General features: G+C 39.3%; 1 protein-coding gene across 1 annotated transcript in view; it reads right to left on the bottom strand.

Annotated features, from left to right (window-relative positions):
* Positions 1 to 579: 579 nt before the first annotated feature.
* Positions 580 to 18719, bottom strand: part of ano3 (anoctamin 3) — a 28045-nt gene continuing 9905 nt past the window's right edge. Inside the window, exons 3-25 of the mRNA XM_026365342.1 lie at positions 17887 to 18017; positions 17586 to 17741; positions 17405 to 17505; positions 17278 to 17322; positions 15032 to 15166; positions 14374 to 14480; positions 13150 to 13205; positions 12941 to 13062; positions 12019 to 12153; positions 11819 to 11915; positions 10395 to 10455; positions 8310 to 8392; positions 8007 to 8147; positions 7533 to 7697; positions 7298 to 7334; positions 7063 to 7174; positions 6703 to 6760; positions 6328 to 6425; positions 5897 to 6048; positions 5583 to 5735; positions 4628 to 4778; positions 4351 to 4540; positions 580 to 3990 (exon numbers count right to left, since the gene is read on the bottom strand). Of these exons, the coding sequence (XP_026221127.1) occupies positions 3808 to 3990; positions 4351 to 4540; positions 4628 to 4778; positions 5583 to 5735; positions 5897 to 6048; positions 6328 to 6425; positions 6703 to 6760; positions 7063 to 7174; positions 7298 to 7334; positions 7533 to 7697; positions 8007 to 8147; positions 8310 to 8392; positions 10395 to 10455; positions 11819 to 11915; positions 12019 to 12153; positions 12941 to 13062; positions 13150 to 13205; positions 14374 to 14480; positions 15032 to 15166; positions 17278 to 17322; positions 17405 to 17505; positions 17586 to 17741; positions 17887 to 18017 (2669 nt within the window). The 3' untranslated portion in view covers positions 580 to 3807. The remainder of the gene's footprint in view (positions 3991 to 4350; positions 4541 to 4627; positions 4779 to 5582; positions 5736 to 5896; positions 6049 to 6327; positions 6426 to 6702; positions 6761 to 7062; positions 7175 to 7297; positions 7335 to 7532; positions 7698 to 8006; positions 8148 to 8309; positions 8393 to 10394; positions 10456 to 11818; positions 11916 to 12018; positions 12154 to 12940; positions 13063 to 13149; positions 13206 to 14373; positions 14481 to 15031; positions 15167 to 17277; positions 17323 to 17404; positions 17506 to 17585; positions 17742 to 17886; positions 18018 to 18719) is intronic.

Raw genomic sequence — 18719 nt, 5'->3', positions numbered from 1 at the left:
GTGAGTATGTGAAACTACACCTTTAAGGTATGTAATGTTGCTGTTTCTTCTGGTCAAAGGGGTGAAAGGAATTATCTTAGGGTAGGATATACAACAGTAAGACAGAACACATGAAATAATAAGAGTATTCGACATCTGTCAGTAAAGCTCAAACGAAACCAGATCTTCACGTCTCCTCTGGAGTGTTTAGATCTGACTGTAAAAGCATTAACTGACATGACACGAATGGAAAAGCGTTTAGAAGTGAAGAATGAGTGACAGTAAACGGCATACCACAGTGGGAAAATCCTACAAAACTGAAATAGTGGTTTTGACATAGAAACACAATCTTTTTAACAATATGTTATATGAACTCTGTGGCAAGACGATTTGGGGTTTGTGATAATAACGGGGTTAAAAAAGGAAAAAATCTCTGCGCTCTGCCATGCTCAAGCAGATTTAGCTAAACTTGGATAGTCATGAAGATAACATCAGCAGTTCCTTAAGGCTGCTTCTCTATTTCTTTACAATCTAATTAGAATAAAAATGAAAAGAGCAGATATGATTTAAAAGATACAATCCATGATTTATTACAGAAAAGAGTGATATCCAAATTATTTTATGTTACATTACTTTTATACATTTCAATATGTTTTTACATGTAAACAGGAACAAAGTAAACAATGTTATTGATACACATCATGTCACGACTGAGACCGTCCTGTTGTACCATTAAATCTATGGTCTAACATCACTGTGCTTCAATGATAAGAACATCACTTGCTCAAGCACAATCCTATTAGGAGGCATAGCATAGAACAGAAAACCTAATCCCCCTCTAGACTACTATGTGTTCGGAGATGTGCAAGGTTATGCCATTATTACTTATTATACAATACCCATATTGTGCTATTGCCAACAGCAGAAGGCATGAAAAACACCCTTGCACCACTGTGCAGCATTTGTATCAGTGAATATGTAAATTAACGCTCTCATGGATGAAGAAAATCGGTCTAGAGTTAGTTATTTTATCAACTGGGTAAGTCAAAGTTATTCACTCGTAAAATTTACCCCTATCCCATTAGTTTAAACACTTCAGCTGTTAAGACGTCGTTCTAATTCGAGTGTCGAAACAATGCAAGTTTGAGGTTTGTTTAATCAGACTCTCCTTGAAATTCAGTCCAAGACCGATTATATTAATCACCTTTAAGTACCATCTATTATTTAGAAAATGCTCTTAAAGTATAAAAATCTGCCACATCAGGAAACAGAAGTCTTGTCCGGACCTTCAAAAACGACCAACACCAACAGGCGGAGGTGATATGTTTAAGACGCTTTTAACAATGTTACAGAAGTTAGTTCTGCCCAAAGCAGGTGTTATGTCATGCATACTCTACCAGAACATTTATATCTGCATCTGTTCAAAAGAAATATAGCACTCAAATAGCAACATGCATAGATTTTCAATGTTCACATAGCAGGGAAGATATTCTGAAAACCTAGACTAGTTTCCTAATTACTGGAATAAGATTTAAAAACAAGTATTTCTCTCATGTGAGTGGACTGAATATTATGACTGTAACACATGATTACTTTACAGCCATCCTGCATTATGTCTCTATAATTAACAACTGTACATGACTGTATTCTTACTTAACGTGATTATGCAGAAAGAAATTCAGACATGCCTTAATTGTGACTGTGCATCATAGTCATGCAAATGCACTACAGTGCAAAAATATATTTTTCAAAAAGCAGGATACCTTTGATTGCATCTTAAAAAACATGATAAAAAGTTGATCATCTGCAAACATTCAGAGGACACCTGAGAAATGTGGACGTTGCTTTGTCTTTCTGAGGGTGAAAACAGCAGAAAAAAAAAGTATAAAAACATTACATACGTCATAAAATGTATACACAAAGAACAGCAAGATAAATGAATGAACAAATCAGACTCTAGTTTTGTTTTTTCAAAACTAAAAAAGGTTTTGCAATGTTGTGCAATGCATTAAGGATAGTGTTTTTTTCCCTTCATATGTTAGATTGGTGATATAATTGTGAATTATGTGTTTAATTCTAAATCTTATTTACCATTATATGATGAACAGGACCTGTACTGAGGTGTCTGGGCCAATGGTTGGGATTTCATCACCTACCAAGAACAGCTACTCTGTGAGTATTTCACTTTACATTCCCCATTAACTCTTAATCTCAACATGAACAAAGCAGAAAATTATTATAAATCTGACTCAGACTCACAGAAGGATGTGTTGCTCATGCTGCCTGTTTTCCTGAGTTCTTACTGGGAAAAAAACATGCTGCTCTAACCCATGACATCAGAACTGACCACGGAAACACTATGTTGTAACACAGTTTTTAAGACAATCTAGATTTTCAGGTTCACATTGATGAAGGTCAGCAAACAGCTGAAACCGCAGCTGATTGTATGCTAAATAAAAGATGCTTAAAGTATGTTAGAGTGCTTTGTGAGTGAGGAACAGTGGATGGATGTTCTTTGCAAACCGAACATCCAAGCCACAGGTATGTCCAAAAGATCCAAGTTTCAACCACACTTCAGGGTTTCCAACAGCAAATTAAAAACAGGCTGTGAGCGTAGAACGGAAGAGCAGATTTGCAGCTCCTGCATGTGAGAGTATACATTGTTCACGATGGGAGTCGCATTACAACGTATAACATGTTTCAGAGCCATTAACTGAGACTGTAGTAGGTATTGTGGTGTGACTCACATCCAAAATGAATCCTTACCGGAGGGTTCAGAGAGTTTACAGCAGATAAGACAACAGAACGAGAAGACACAATATGTCTTGCACTTGAATATGCATGTGCAGCACAAACAGGCACACGTGATGTTGGTGACACAATTGTGGTGCGCACAACTGTAGGCACAGTCAAATCACACTGAGTTCACATTTTCCTCAACTCAAGATAGTCAAGCTCAGCAGTAGCACAGAATAACACACAGCTCACACTGAGTACATGACGCACGTGAACCAGGCATCAAGACAGGGTCTATCAAAAGGTACAAAACAATATTACCATGCACTTTATATGATTTCATAGAGAATTCTTTGTCAGATCTACTGAATGGATGTGAACATCCTTCACAATAAGTGCTGTTGTTTTTATTTATTTTTTCTTAAAGTTTACTAAATGGCCGTAAATATTAACCAGCATGCTTCAAGGGCAATATACAGTTGCTTTGCAAGAACAATGTCCATTTTATTTGGTAGCCACATCACCAGAATCACTTTTGCAATGCTAAATGCCACAGTAGCTCTGTCACATAACCAGTAGAAGAATGGCTCTGCTGATGCTCACAGGAGAAAAACACGACCATGCTGCAAGCTGCATCAGACTGCAGAGTCAAAGCGGAGCACTAGCTGCCATACGGTCAGAGTGCAGGATGGATGCCAGAAGTGAACAGTGGTGAGTTGCAGCCCTTGATCTGCATAGTAAACATTACAATTGCACAGGTTTTCCCAGAAAATCCAAAGAACAAAGGGAAACCCAGTGGATGAAGCCAGGTGAGGGATTAGGGCTGGGCAAAAAGGGCCAGAGCCAAAAACCAAGAGTAGCGCCAACACTGGACGAGGAACAGATGGTGAGGAAGCAGTTAGGGCTGGAAGGTGGGCTGAAGCCCAACAGGTTCGAGGGAGGATCTGGTCACAGAAGAGGGTGTCTTTGGTGTACAGAATCAGCCGAGTCAAGCTAGACTCTCAAAGCTAAAATACATAAATAAGCAGGCAGGGGGGATTGTGTCTATGAGTTGAGGGCTGTACGGTGTGTAGTGGAGAGGTCTGGGAATAACTAAGGCCACTCGTGGTGATAACGTCGTCCGTTCTTTTTCCTCTCCTTCTGTAGGTGCTCCAGTTCTGCTTCGTACATCATCTCCTGCATCAGGTACTTTTCCCTCCTCATGCGATCACACAAATCCTTTGGCATGTCCGGAATGAGGTACGCTATGAAGGATTTGATCCCAAACACCAGGTGCTGGAGAAAGCATTAATCATGAATGGGTTACATCGTGAACAGAGGTCACACATTTTAGTATTTCAGTTTTATTAACTGCATAATTCATTAATCATGCAGAGGTAAGCTCTGTGTGGACCACAGTGAAGAATGTCATATCTCCTATAATGTTTTACAATTGTATAATATGCCAGATTTTCTAATTTTAGGGATCACTGCACAAGGCAGAGTTATCAGAGAAACAAGGCACCGCATGATTTAAGATTTATTCTGTGGGTTTAGATTTAGACATAGATTTCAGGAAACATAAAGGGATTTAGTTCCAGCTGCTCGCCTCACTGGTAAACACACAAAAAAAGGAAACAGGGAGTTCTTACAGACCTCAAAGACAATGATGAAGGCCAGTCTGGCAGCCAAGACGTGCCAGAATTGCAGGGTGAATTCGTACGGCACTGGGCTCCAGGGTGGTGCTCTGTAGTCTCTGTACCTGCAGTATCTGGACTGGCTGCTGTTCTTCATCTCGCCCATATCAAACACAGAGAGGCTGCTGTTCACGTAGCCTCGCAAACACCTGAGGGCAAACAAAGAAGCTATCAGACCATAACAGAAGGTGCTCTGACGGATACATTCACTGTTGCACATTGTTTTGAAAGCTTACTCATCCTCATGGTGATTTCCCTTGTCCACACACGGACCATATTTGAAGGCATAAACAAAGCGGGGGATGTAGTCTGATGTGATGGCAATCACAAAGGCATTGGTGATGACTGCCAACACGCCAATACCTTCAAGGATCCCATGCCAGATACCTGACAGTCAAAATAGAGAATTTTTTCACTGCCTTCATACTGTACGTAAAAGCAGCTGAGTAATCCGTATGGTGGTTTATAAACTATATAAACTAAACTAAACTACTATTTTTTAGTGCATTGAGGTGAGAAATCATGAATGACAGTCTACTTCTGTAGGATTTCAAAAGTGTAATTTAGCTATATTTATGTGCTCACTTTCTGTCACTAAGCTTTATTTACCTGAGTTGACAATTAAAACACAATTAGATTAAACAAAAAAATGATTTTCTCTATTCATGGACACGTCCGTAATTAATGAGTTTGTAAACTGTGTTACCTAAAATACAGCATGTCTTGGTCTAAGGCTACAGTCAGTGATGAAAGGTCTTTCCTTCATTAGCCTGTGTATGATCAGTAAATGTCAGCTGGAACCTACAAAGGAGGTTTGTGCTTTGATTCTGTGCGACTGACACATACTGTGTTCATTACAGCTGAGGAATTTCTAACTGTTTCATTTAGGATTCCTTCCTTAATTACAAGGCAACATGCCACAAGAAGTATTTGGTCATATATTATTTGGCAGTTTGAGGGTGGTGTTTGTAATCATATGGGGAGATGGGGACTGGCAGGAGGGGAGGTGCAGCATATGCCAGTGCAGAAGCAGAGGATATGAAAACATATCTAAGTCTTTAGGATGAAAAAAAAATTTGGTTCCCACAGGATTTTACTGTTGGTAAAAGTGGCTCATATCCAAAACTAAAACAAACCGTGTGAGAAACATTGAGTAGGTGAAATGCGAAGGAAGTCACTGGTCATACTGACCTATGTCAGTGGCTCGGGCAGGCATTGGTCTCCTCCACTGGGTGACAAACTTGTAAGCATCAAGGCGAATCTCAATGATGTTGTTGAGCAGAGCCAAGAGAGGAGCCAGCGGGAACGCTGCTACAAAGATGGTGGTGAAGCCAAACTGGAGAACTGCAGAGGAAAGAATCGTTTGGATGAACTTCAGAGAATGTCTCTGTCTTAACACTGGCACAAACATTGTTAGAGATTGAATGATAGCCACAATATGCGTGGATTCCTTCCTTCTTCAGACAAAGTCAAATACAACACTTCACAGGACTGTAATGTTGTACCCATTTCAAGGTATTCATCCACCAGACCATGGGCATTCATGGGCTGCAGGTTCCAGTCTTTGTCCCACTGTGGTAGCTTGGCTTTATTGTCTACATTCTGGCCTCCACCTACTTTCTTCATCTTCCTACGAGACCACCAATTCTGCAGCAAACTGAAAAAGTAACAAGTAGCAAACTGTCAACTAAAAGCAATTATTTCTGACAATACACTGAGCACTGCAGGAACCCTTTTGCTAAGCTGCACACAAGAGGATTTGATGTGTTTCGGCAGGAGTGAAGGTTTTTCATATGCTAATGCCTTAAAGGATAAAAAAAACTATACAGAAATCACACGCAATTTGTAAAACGCCTATCACCTGAATTCACAGCAATAATATTTAAATGTGGAACTTGTAGAAAAAGAAACACATGATTAGAATGATAATTCTTACGGATAACCGAGCTCCATGAAGTTGTTCCAGATTTGTTTGAAGAACATGATGACTCCCATTTGTAGGCAAAGATCAATCAAACAGCCACTTGGGTGACACTGTAGAAATATATATATTTAAATAAAAAAAACATCACATCTCTTCATAATTTAAAGTCATGAGTCAATGCTAGAACACACCATCCAATTCTGTTATTTGATCATTAGAACTAAAAATCCCAGTAATTATGTGGAACTTGAATGGTTCACATAGTAATTTACAGGCGAAAGATGAATAAATTGAACATGCTAAATATATCCTAACACAGAAGTCAGTAATTAGCCCAGCCATTGCTGCAATAATCGCCCACTTATGGTGATGCCTAATTCTACTCACCTCCTCCAGTCTCCACCGGTTAAAGAGTTTATTGTATTTTCCAGGCCTGCCAGCAAACCTGAACAGATTGAGATTGGCAACATTAGCTGCAAAACTCAATTACAGCAAAACTAATAAACTAAGATCAGAAAGAAGGATACTTCAAGCTCCTAATTATGTGTGATAAACCACAGCTTAGTCATTTATCTATGCAGGACAGTATTTTGTTAATGCTGGACGAGGTCCAAAAATAACTATGTAGTGTGGAGAAACAGTATTGGCAAATCTCATGACATTGCAGTTTGAAACAAAACATCTTTGCAGCATCGCTCATTAATTTTAGTATAAACAGAACTGTAAAGTTCGTGGCAGCTGGCTTACCTTCCAAGAAAAAAAGCAATGTAAAATGTGGAGCTGTTTAGATTAACAAACTGGAACAGGAACATCTTCAGAGCAAAGCTGTTCTCCCACTCAGACTCTGTCCGTGGATGCTCTGAAGTGGAAGAAAAACAGATTGCAGGGTGGACAGGGAGGAAGATAAATGCATGCCAACCATGGGAAAAGTGAGTGGTAATAATAAAGGTATCAGTGCATGCAGCATGTGGACAATGCTCACCTAAATTAGTCAGCAAATAGGCCACCTTTTCATACACCTGCCAAGATGATAACACACATAATCATCAACAGGAAAAGACTAAAGAGGGACAAACACAAACCTCAGTAAAAAAAAAAAAAAGCTTCTGGGTGCAGATGTGCTAGTTCCTGGCACAAAGTTATAAATACACGTTTCATGAAATACTTGTTTGACAGAGTGTGTAAATGTGCCAGACGATGCTTGTCCAGACACCCACCACGTTAAGAGACATGATGATCATAAAGTTGATGCAGACGCCGGTGCCAGAAGTTGCAAACTGCCAGTTCTTCTTTACGAATTTCCAGTTGAAGGAAGCAAACTTCTCCATCACAATGAGGCGGAAAACCACAACAGCAAACACAGCTGTCAGGACGAGGGAAATCTAAGCACAGGGGACAGAAGCAGAGATGAACACCATAAACTATAATTTACAATGAAAAAAATATGAATTAAGAAACCAATTACCAATTCACACAAACTAAAAACATATTATTCATATGTTATCAGTAAACAACTAAATTAGGCCATCAGAAATCCAGTGTTGCTTCTAAATACAGTCATTTTACCAGCAGGGGGAGATGTTACACCACAGCTAACACACTGCTCTGAAAAGGTGGCACACAAATAACGGTGAGCTCATTCTGAGCCTGAATCCCAAAAGGGCAGATTATTCAAAGATCAAAGGGTTTACCATAAAGAATATTCCGGACACAGACACCATGAGCCGACTGAGTTTATCTGAGAAGGGCTGGAAAGGCTCAGGCTTGCCAGAGATGGGGTTGACTCTCTCCACTCCCGAGTACTTGGCTTCAAATTGAGGTCTCAGCTCCTCCTGATTAACAACACAAATTACAGAATGAACTACTGAACTGTAGCTGTATCTGCCTGCTGATACAACAGCTCTTTTTTTATGTCATGTAATGTGAATTTAGCAGCTGTACTGCATGAGGTAATCAAACAGTATCACATGTAATTGAGGATATTGCTGACATACCTCTTCCTCCTCCCAATCAATGAGATCCCAGTCATATGTCAGTTCTGCTCTCCTTCTTTTCCAGAACTCCAGGAATACTGTGGCTGCGGAGCGAGATTGGGAATCGTTCACGTTATTGATCAGCTTTGATGTGTAACACACAGTGTGATTGATAATGATGCCACTTGCTGTGAGACAGTGCAGAACCAAACGCCACATCATACTATATATCCTGAGTGAAACACAGGATGCTGTGATGTGCAGGGCTCATTATAAACACTGAACACATCCATCACTATGAAAACTGAACACATCCATCAGTTCATACACTCCTTTGTTTCCTGTGGACGTCAATAAAAAGTGGCAGCAGCAACTCGAACAATGTTTCAGCCTAAAATCATGTATTTGTCAGACAAGATCCATTTATATTAAAACACATCTGAAGTACAGCTTTCTGTGGGCAGAATTCAAATCAATCCAATTCACTTTTATTTGTATTTATTTGTGCCAAATCACAACAGAAGTCATCTCAAGGCACTTTACAGTGTTTAAGGTTTAAGACCTACTGTATACAGAGTTATGTAAAAACCACAACAACCCCACTTAAGCAAGTGCTAGGAGCAGCTGAATACAGCTGAAATTAGGTTTGTAATCTTTTTCTGTAACAACTTTTATGTTTTTTGGGTTATTACAGATACACAACACTGCACACTTCAGGGACAATCTGTGGTCCAATACATGCAAAGGAATTAGCAAAACTAATGACATCAGAGTCCTGTGTGATCTATGAACACATTAAATCTCTGCCATTCAGCCCTTTTGTCAATTTTCACTAGACATACACATAATACATCTTTGAGAAGGACAGAAAACCGAGTGCAATGCAGCTATATCATAAATGGTTTTGACATCCAACATATTACATATGTAGAACTAATTGATTATTCAATGAATCAATTAGATGATTGAGAATAATATACATTTTAAAGCATCAGCTACTCAGTTATGAGTGTTAATGTATGCCATATTTAGTAGTAATTGGATATTTTGAAGTTTTAGACTATTGGTCAGACAGAAAAAATATTTGAAATAATAATTTCTTGCAGGGCTACATGTGTTATTGTGATGATTATAGCAAAACACAATTATTGCAGTGGTAAAGACAGGGTAAATGGGACACACAGAAGCAATGCAGCCTTTAAAAACATTCACAGAATGTAAATGCTCCGTCAGAACAACGCTGACTGCTGTTAAAGATGTTGAAGTTTAATATAGCTTGACCCACTTTTGTTTAAAGTGTGAGAAAAACAGGCTTTTCAGATGCCTACATTTGGTCCCTTGGGCTAACCAATTTTTCATCTCTCTTTTGCACGCACACACTCACGCACTAGACCTAGAGTGCACTCACTCAGTGGTGCAGTACTGCTACTTTAGTCTTACATTGCCAAAATCCTTCATGCAGGATTCAGAACTATAGACCTCAGTCAGCGAGGATGGCCGGACCTCCCCCGGCTCTCCAGCTCTCCTTGGCCTTCATTTAGCCCAAACACAGAACACAATGTGCCAACTGTTCCCTCTGGGCACAGGTGATTATTTATCACTTTGGCAAAAAGATGGATCTGGGCCAGATCCTGCACATTGATGCTCACACTTTACATTACAAAGACATTATAGCTGTAGGAACCATAGCTGTAATATATTGGAATTGTTCTGCAATTCTGCAACGCTTGACAGCTGAATGATACGTCTCCCTCTGAAGAAATGGTTAATTACCTAACTAATTACATAAGCATGGTGCTGGAAGTGTAACTGCAGACATTCAGTCAGAGAAACCTGATCGTGATTTACTCTCAAATGAATTACAGAGTGAAGATCTACTGTATTTGCACTGCAGGGTGTATATATACATACACTTACATATTTCTCAGATGGAAAAGCTTAATGTGTTTGGAGGAATTCAGTGGAGAGTACAAACATGAGCACTGACACACTATTGTATAAATAGATTTAAATTTCACAAGGGGTTTGTATCAAATGGAAAACATAGTTGACGTAATACAACAAGTGTTCTTTAAATCAGGAAACACAAAAGCAGCCTCCACCTACCCCAAATAGCCATGAAGATAGCAAAGAACACAGTGCCACCATTGTCAAACAGGTGGGTCACCTAGAAAAACAAGCACACAAGAGTGTTTCTAAAAAAAACAGAACATGAGAGCCACCTGATAAAATTACATCTTTGACATACACTGCCCATCCAAAAAAAAGGTCACCACCTGGATTTAACTAAGCAAATAGGTAAGAGCCTCCCACTGGATAATTACTGCATGGATGATTATGTTTCAGCTGGTAACAAGTTATTTAATGCTAACTGATGCAGTGAGTAGCTTCTCATTTCTTAAACAGCCATGTTGGAAGACACATGCTGTGGTCATGGAAAAGATGTTTCAGAAGGGTCAAATTATTGGCATGAATCAAGCAAAAAAGACATCTAAGGAGATTGATGAAACTACTACAATTGGGTTAAGAACTGTCCAACATCTTATTAAAAACTGTAAGGATAATGGGGATCGGCAATCACTTAAATGTTTGGTGAAGTCAAATTGTAAAATAACAATAAGTAGAACTCACGCCTATGCTTAATAGTGAAAGTAAGAGCATCTCCTCACGTACAATTCAAAGGGAACTCAAGGGATTAGGACTAAACAGCCATGTAGCCTCATGAAAACCAATTGTCAGTGAGACTAATTGGCAAAAAACATAAAGAGCCCAAAATAAAGATTGGACTCTGGAGCGATGTAAGAAGAAAGGCGGGTGAAGTGATGCACAGTGCACAGAGCGCAGTGCTATGATCTGGGGTTGGTGCAGTGGGTGAAGTCTAGGTTCAGCAATGTTATGTGTCCAAAGAATGAGGTCAGCTGAATACCTGAATATACTGAATGACCAGGTTATTACATCAATGAATTGTCAGGATTCATCAGGTTCAAATTGTGAAAGAGTGGTTCAGGGAGCATGACGCATCATTTTCACACATGGATTGGCCCCCACAGAGTCCAGACCTCAGCCCCACTGAGAATCTTTGGGATGTGCTGGAGAAGACTTTGTGCAGTGGTTCAACTCTCCCATCATCAATACAAGATCTTGGTGAAAAATTAATGCAACTCTGGACGTGAGCAAATGTTGTAACATTGCAGAAGCTTATCGAAACGATGCCACAGCAAATAAGTGTCGCAATCAAAGCTAAAGGTGGTCAGACGAAATATTAGAGTGTATGACTTTTTTGTTGGAGGGGCAGTGTATTTTCAATTTCAACAGCTCTGAGAAAATCAAAGTTTCTCAGCCTTAAGTTTGCTTATTTGCTTTGTTAGTTGCATGAAGAGACTAATATGATTTCCAAGCCTATAAAGTAAACATGAAGCTCCAGCAAGCAGCCAGTTAGCTTAGCACAGACTGGAAACTGCAAAAAAGCTGAAAAAGTCTAAGATACTAACATGCTGAAAGGCTGGGATATATGTCAGATCTGCACTGACCTTTGCGTAGACACAGCTGTCACTCAGTGTCCATGGGTCACAGGTTTCCTCACACATAGGACACATGATGGTGGTGTTGGCTTCACAAATCTCTTTACTGTTGAGACGATGAATCAAGCCTCAGAAAATTACAGTAACAATCCAAAATGTACGTTTTAAAATGCAGTGCCTTCAGTGGTGTCCTGGTTGTGTGCACTGACCTGACTTGGCTGGAGTCCATAGTGAAGAGACCATACAGGAAGACAAAAACGCCAACCAGGGCGGCGGGGATCAACATGCCGGTGTACCAGCCCAACCATGCAAAGTAAAGACCTATCTTCTCACCAAAGTACCGCCTGCCAGAGAGACAGAGCAGTCAAAATTCACCTATAATCTGAGATGATTATTAGTTAAATCCAGTCGAGTGGAGTTAATCTGTGATATGGTTGTGACGTGTGTTACATGACATCACATATCACAACTTAAAAACAATATGATAATTACATGACCTGAATATGTTCATTACCCTGAGCGTGCTAACTGGAATATTCAAGACTAAAATATTCAAAACTAAAATTTAAGGCTGTGCTTTAAAATGGAGCTTAAGCTGTGAGGCTATTGGTTTAATTTAGCATGACGACTAGAAGCACAGAGGCCAAAGTAAATAGATGTCGTATCTCATTTGTTTAATCCAGAAACATAAACACTTACATATAATATAGTATAAACATGCTGTTTGAGTACATCGCCCCTTGCTTCCAGTCTTTATACAAAATACACTCTCTCTTACATCCAGCTCTGCACAAACAGTGGCTTTACAAAGTCAGAATGTGAAATAATTCTGTTACTAAAAGTCAATGGATAGTGCTAGAATGCAGCAGTGTCAATGCAACTAAACACCAAATATAGTATCAGTTCAGAGGAGTGATAAACAAGTCTGTGCAGACAACAGACAAATATCAGAATCACTTAATATTCAGTGCATGCAGCAAAACAAACAACTGCATTACTTTATGTTCTATCTAAATAACACATCCTGAAAAGGAGCAAAGACAGAACAGGGTTCATAGCCAGGACACTAGAGCTTAGGTAAATACCCACAAACAGCTTGTGCTGGAGCATTTCTGCTCCAAAGCTGATTACCTGATGAGGTCCAGAGGCTGGTATTTGTACCAGATGCCCCAGCGAGCCCAGCGCTCGTACAGAAGATGCCTGTGGTTCTGAGCACCGTGTGTCTTAATTGGGTGTCTGCTCTTGTAACCACCCTGACAAACCGAAAGAAAAATCAACATCACAGGAGGAACTGTACGATTTGAAAATGTGCGTATTAATCTGTGTACAAATAAAAGTACCTCGTGTGGAGGAAATGCAGCCTCATATGTGCTGTTGCCCAATAACCGGTTGATACCTACAGTTGCACAAAGCATGTCATGTCACAGGGTGAACACATAACAGCTGGAGTAGCACAAGGACACCACGTTAAAAATTCAGCAGTCATAAGTGAGAGTGGGGTCCGGTGAGAGACTGATTTAAAACACTCTTCCAAAGTCATAACAATTTACTCTATTATGTAACGAACAAGCTGCATTAGACAAGCACATTAGAGGCAAAAACCACTAAGGTTAAAATTTCAAACAGCTGCGAGCACTTTAAAACAAACCTTCTCCATTTTTTGGAATTCTAATTACTTGGTTCTAGTACCATGTATGACATAGGTTGTAAAGTATTGCTTCTAATGTGGCTGCAGGTACTGTACTGTGTAAAGCAGTAATCAATGAAGAGCTATGTTCACTGCACAATAGTGAATTTATTCCCATTGAAACTGTAGAAAGTGTGCTAAAAGAAACAGAGAGATATGGATTTAAAAAGGATTTTCTACTCTCCGGGTGGAGCTGATCGCATTTGCTGGGAATAGAGTGGTCAAGAGTATTAAAATATTAATATGGAATCTGTTCCAGCCCTTCAAGGCCAAACTTAAAATCAGCAAAACATATCGTCAGACGTCAGACACGACAGTAGATCAGTAGTGGATAGTTAGGTAAGTGCTAATGCAAAAAAATAAATAAATCAAAACCCAGAAGGAAAAGAGGAATCAGCCACAGTTCAGCAGTAGCTCACGTTTAATCACCCCACAAAAAAAACAAAAGCATGGTTTCCCCACTGCCCTACAATCACACTGTGAAAAATTAACAACAAAATCTCATTGATGTGTCTAGTTGTTTTATTGCAGACAATAAAACCACAGACTAATGTAGAAAAATCTAGTAACGAAAACCAGGATTGATTCTGTGTCCTTTGTTCATTTGCTACTAATTGGAGTTAATCATTTAGGCTCGATTCCAAGTGGGTTAACTAAAGTTGCTGGTGAATGAAACTGGAAAATCAACAAAGAGGAAAATAGATGTGTGTAGAATCTGCCTTATTCTCTGTGAATAAGTAGTTTTAAATAGGTCATGATGGATATATGTATGTACATTAATAAATAAAAATGAGCAATTGAACAAAACAACATGACCCTGCAATAAATATTTGTATTTCAGGAGCAGGATGAGAAAGTAGTGAGTTCAGCATCTTACCCATCTTCGATTTTCCGTCCTCGTACTTGGTACGCTGCAGGACATGATGAACTATTCTGCTTCGGGTGGAATTGGAGAAGAACGTCTCTCTGTTGTTGATGGTGAAACTGGGAAGAAAACAACAACACACTCCTTTAGTTATTCATCTTGGAACAGCTTTTTAATATCACAACGTGAAGTTCATCAAAGCTAAAAAGAGTTTATGTTCGTTCCAGCATCATTATTTCCCAAAAAAATGTCAAGGCTGACAAGCAAAGGAAAAGTGGAAATGATTCACAGACAAATCACATTCGATGATGCCTTTCATCACACAGAAGCTCTGAAAGTAAAAAAAAAAAACAGGATGGAGGAGACATCTAATTATTTCATGGACATCTGCTGTTTTAGTTCATTATCTTATTCATGATCAACTTGTCTTTGTCGTTCTGGTCTCAAAAGTTTAAAATATACAAGACTTCATGGTGCAAATTTCATCTCCTCAAGTCCAAGTTCTGCATCCAGAGCTCAGGACATGAATGAATGAATAAATGTGAATGATGTGATAAAAACCAGGGATGCAGAGCAGGACGAATGTGAGCTTACAGACTGAGACAGACTCACGCTCATTATGTGACACTGTGATCCTGTGTGTGACTGAATATGTACATGTTCTTCTTACTGATGCATGCGTGCTCTGCTGAAGGGGGCTGTGTAGCAATCAGTTTCCTCCAGGTCAGGCAAGGCCTCTTTGTCCAGCTTCATGGGATTTTTGGGAAACCAGCTTTTGATTTGACGACATCTCAGATGAAACCTGCTGCACGCACACGCAGAGAAACCGGCTTAAGAGCACAGATTAACATGAAGATTGTTTTCTTTTATGTGGAACACTGGCTCTAAACCTTTTCCCTTAACGTCACCCTGACAACCTTGTATCACCTCATCCTCACTAAAGACACGTACACACACACACACACGCCTTGTACAGTACATGTAGGCACCCCGCTGATCATTTTTCATTTTCACTTTGCTTATGACTCATGAGCCACTGAGTCACTGATCCAGGATAAATAAATCCAACAGCAAGAAGAATTGATTTTTGATATTGCTGTCATTAAGGATCAGTCGGAAGGCACCAGTTCACTCTCTAACTTAAATCTCCTTTTGATGTTAAATCAATTTAAGAGCCTGCAGCCACATTAGCAGCTATTTTCTAATGTCAGTGCACTAATATGCTCACAATGACAATCTAACATGCTGATGTTTAGCATGTATAATGTTTTCCATGCTTACCATAGCTGGTGTAGGAGTGCTAACATTAGTTAATTCATTTATTAGTAATTAATAACGTTGGATAAACTGAAATTCTGATCTAATGGTGGTGCTAAAGGAAAAGTTAAGAGGTCAAAGTTATTACAAATCATCCTCTGCACAAAATGTCTGCAGCAAATGTTTTTGAGATATAATATTCTTTGTTCATTCTTCTATCCCTAGAACAATATTGTTTGTGTGGTTATAAATCACTTGGTTTCATAATCTTTTCTCATTGCTTCTCCAGATTTGCTCCAGAGATTGTGGACTAATTTGTGTGGCTGCTGCTCTCATAAAGATTAAATGAATATAAATGGGAATTCTGAGGGAAAACACAGTGTTGGCAGAGAGCGTTTTATGAATGTTGTTGTGAAATGGACAGTTACTGTACAGAACGATATCAAACTAAGCTATCCACTAAGCCGTCACCACCTGCACACGGCCCATTTGTTCAGCTTTACAGGGACAGGAGTTAGTGACAGGCCATTAGTAAACACATGAAGCCTATTTAGTCTAGGGTAGATTTTTCTTTTAAGAACAACAGCTTAGCGAAAGATGCTCTGAGGAAAACATAAAGATTCAATTCTTCATAATGATGAAGATCTCGCTCACACAAGATCTGAAGTGCTTTGTTCTCAGTAGGACAGGTGGGCGAGTGATACTTGTCTGTGTGATTTTGTCATCTGTGTGTGTGTTTACTTCAAGCATGACCATTAATATGTAAACATGATATAAATGTAAAAAAACAAACAAAATAAGCCTGATCGACGATGCCAGCTCCTTCATCTGTGAAATCTTCCATCATTCCATCGTCTACTGTAAAGTATGTCTGTTCTGTTTCTACGGCAGTCATACCATAAGATGGTTTCTATGAAAATATGCATGCAGTATGTTAACAAAATGTTTTAGTCTTCAACACAAAAGGCTGCAATAAAATCTGAATTCCCTTAAGAAGAAAAGATGGAAGGAGTCCTGTGCAGAGCTTGGACAACACCCGAACATCAAATCAAAAAGCAAGGGTGCCTCTAAAAATAGCATGCAAATAAGCCTGTGCAGCTCCATTTAATTCTCAGAAACAGTACAAGAGTTTTAAAGAAAAGCTCTGTCAATGTGGGTGAGCTACTGTATTGTAATCTTAACAATGTGCCTGATGTGGGGGATGTTGTGCTTTTGAAAAGGTCAAAAGTTTAATTTCATGTGCTTTAACAAACATGACATGTGCTCGTTTTCTACATTAAAAATTAGTGCTGCATTTAATTATAGATTTTTTTACTTTAAAAACTTGAAATTACTCCTGCTACCCTTCCTGCAGTCATTAATTTCCCAGTTCAATTATAATCCCAGACTTTGTAAATATTACGATTTTACACAAAGTAGTTTAGATACTTCACTAATTCTGACTACTTAATAGTATTTACATGGGTTACAAGGTTACAAGGGATAACTGCAGCCTGACTCAAACCTTCTCTGTCTCTATTCTTCACTGAGGTGACTGATCGTTTTTTCTAAAAAAAACATCTACAGCTCACATTACTGAAGCCTCACAGCTCAGCTGCTGACAAAGCATCCAGTTTCTTGCCAACAGATATCAAAAAAAAAAAAAAAAATCCCACTTACCTGCGCAAAGTTTTGCTCTTCCGGTCTGTAAAATAACATTTTTTCCTTAAAAAAGGGAAAAAAGACAAGTTAGAACTACTGGATGACGTTGCCAGTCATGGAGCCAAAACATGCTTTCTTTCTTTACCTGAATGGCATTCGGATGTTCATCTGCTCTGCATATTTGCAAAGTGTGTCCCAAGGAGCATGGATCTTCACAAACATGATGTCATTGTTCGTCAAGGAGGGCTTTCAAATTAAAAATAGAAACACAGGAGTTTGATAAATCCAGTCCACCCGAATCTAAAAAGCAGATTAATAATTCTTACCTCTTTCTCCAGCATCAGGCCCTCAGCACGCAGATTCTTCTCAAATGTGCACCTCTTTTCCACTTGTGGACTGGATTTCTTGTAAACCAGGATGTAGTCAATACGCTTTTTCCCATCTCGGAAAAACAGCCCAGAGGAACGAGCTGGAGTCTTTCCCTGCAGGAACAATTACACACCTCAGAATCTCCCCTTGAGCTAAACACAGGGCTGCTAATGCGTGAAGCTTGTCAGTGTTCAGTCACAAAACAGCAACATCGTGAATATTGATGGCAACAATTGTGGAGTACTGAGTGTGTGGTACCTGAAGCGAATCTGTGCGGGCCTCTAGTTTAGCACGAGTCACAGGCTTTTGAAGTGGAATTGACTCGTCTGCCCTTGTTTCACACGTAGTCACCTCTGACTCCTCCACATAGTGATCCTTGCCCTCATCTGCTGCACACAGACTTGACACGATCAGTGAGACAGACACTGAACTGGTATCACACAAAGCTTCCTATCTGCATCAAGTCTTTTGCTGCTGCTCAAGTCAATATTTTGCTTAGTCCGATTGCCAACATTGACACTAGATCTGAGCTAAATAAAAATCAAAGTTATTTAGAGGTGAGTGCCAGCTTGAGAGCAACATCTTGATGCAATTTAACAGATTCATGCACCAATGTTGAAAGTGTGGTAATCGTATTTACTTCCTCCCTGAATCTTTACATCTCCCCCTGATGTTAAACCCACACTGCCAGTAAAGATAAACAAGGCATCTAGAAGCTCACTGTTTTTTACACCTTGAACATGAAGAAAGACGTTTCCATTTTTGGTAGCTCTGATAAGAGGAAAAAGACATTTACTGCGTACGTTTACTGTATTTGGTGTTTCCATCTGCTGTATGAGGATAAAACAGCATTATTTGTATGGCTTATGGCACAGAGCAAACTTTATAACAACATTATAGCTATACAGAGACGTAATATTTCACAATTATGTGAGATTATGTCTACTCCAAAAAATGTGTAATAGTCTCTAATTTCCCCAGTCAGACCAGGATAATTATGTTGAGAGCTGTTGTGTTAAAACCAAGAGACATTAATTAAGTGAATATAATATATGGACTTATTTTGTAGAGAACAGAATTTAAGAGGGAAC

This window comes from Anabas testudineus, chromosome 6, assembly GCF_900324465.2.
Source record: "Anabas testudineus chromosome 6, fAnaTes1.2, whole genome shotgun sequence".
Classification (NCBI taxonomy): domain Eukaryota; kingdom Metazoa; phylum Chordata; class Actinopteri; order Anabantiformes; family Anabantidae; genus Anabas; species Anabas testudineus.
This window is presented reverse-complemented; position numbering and strand designations above follow the sequence as displayed.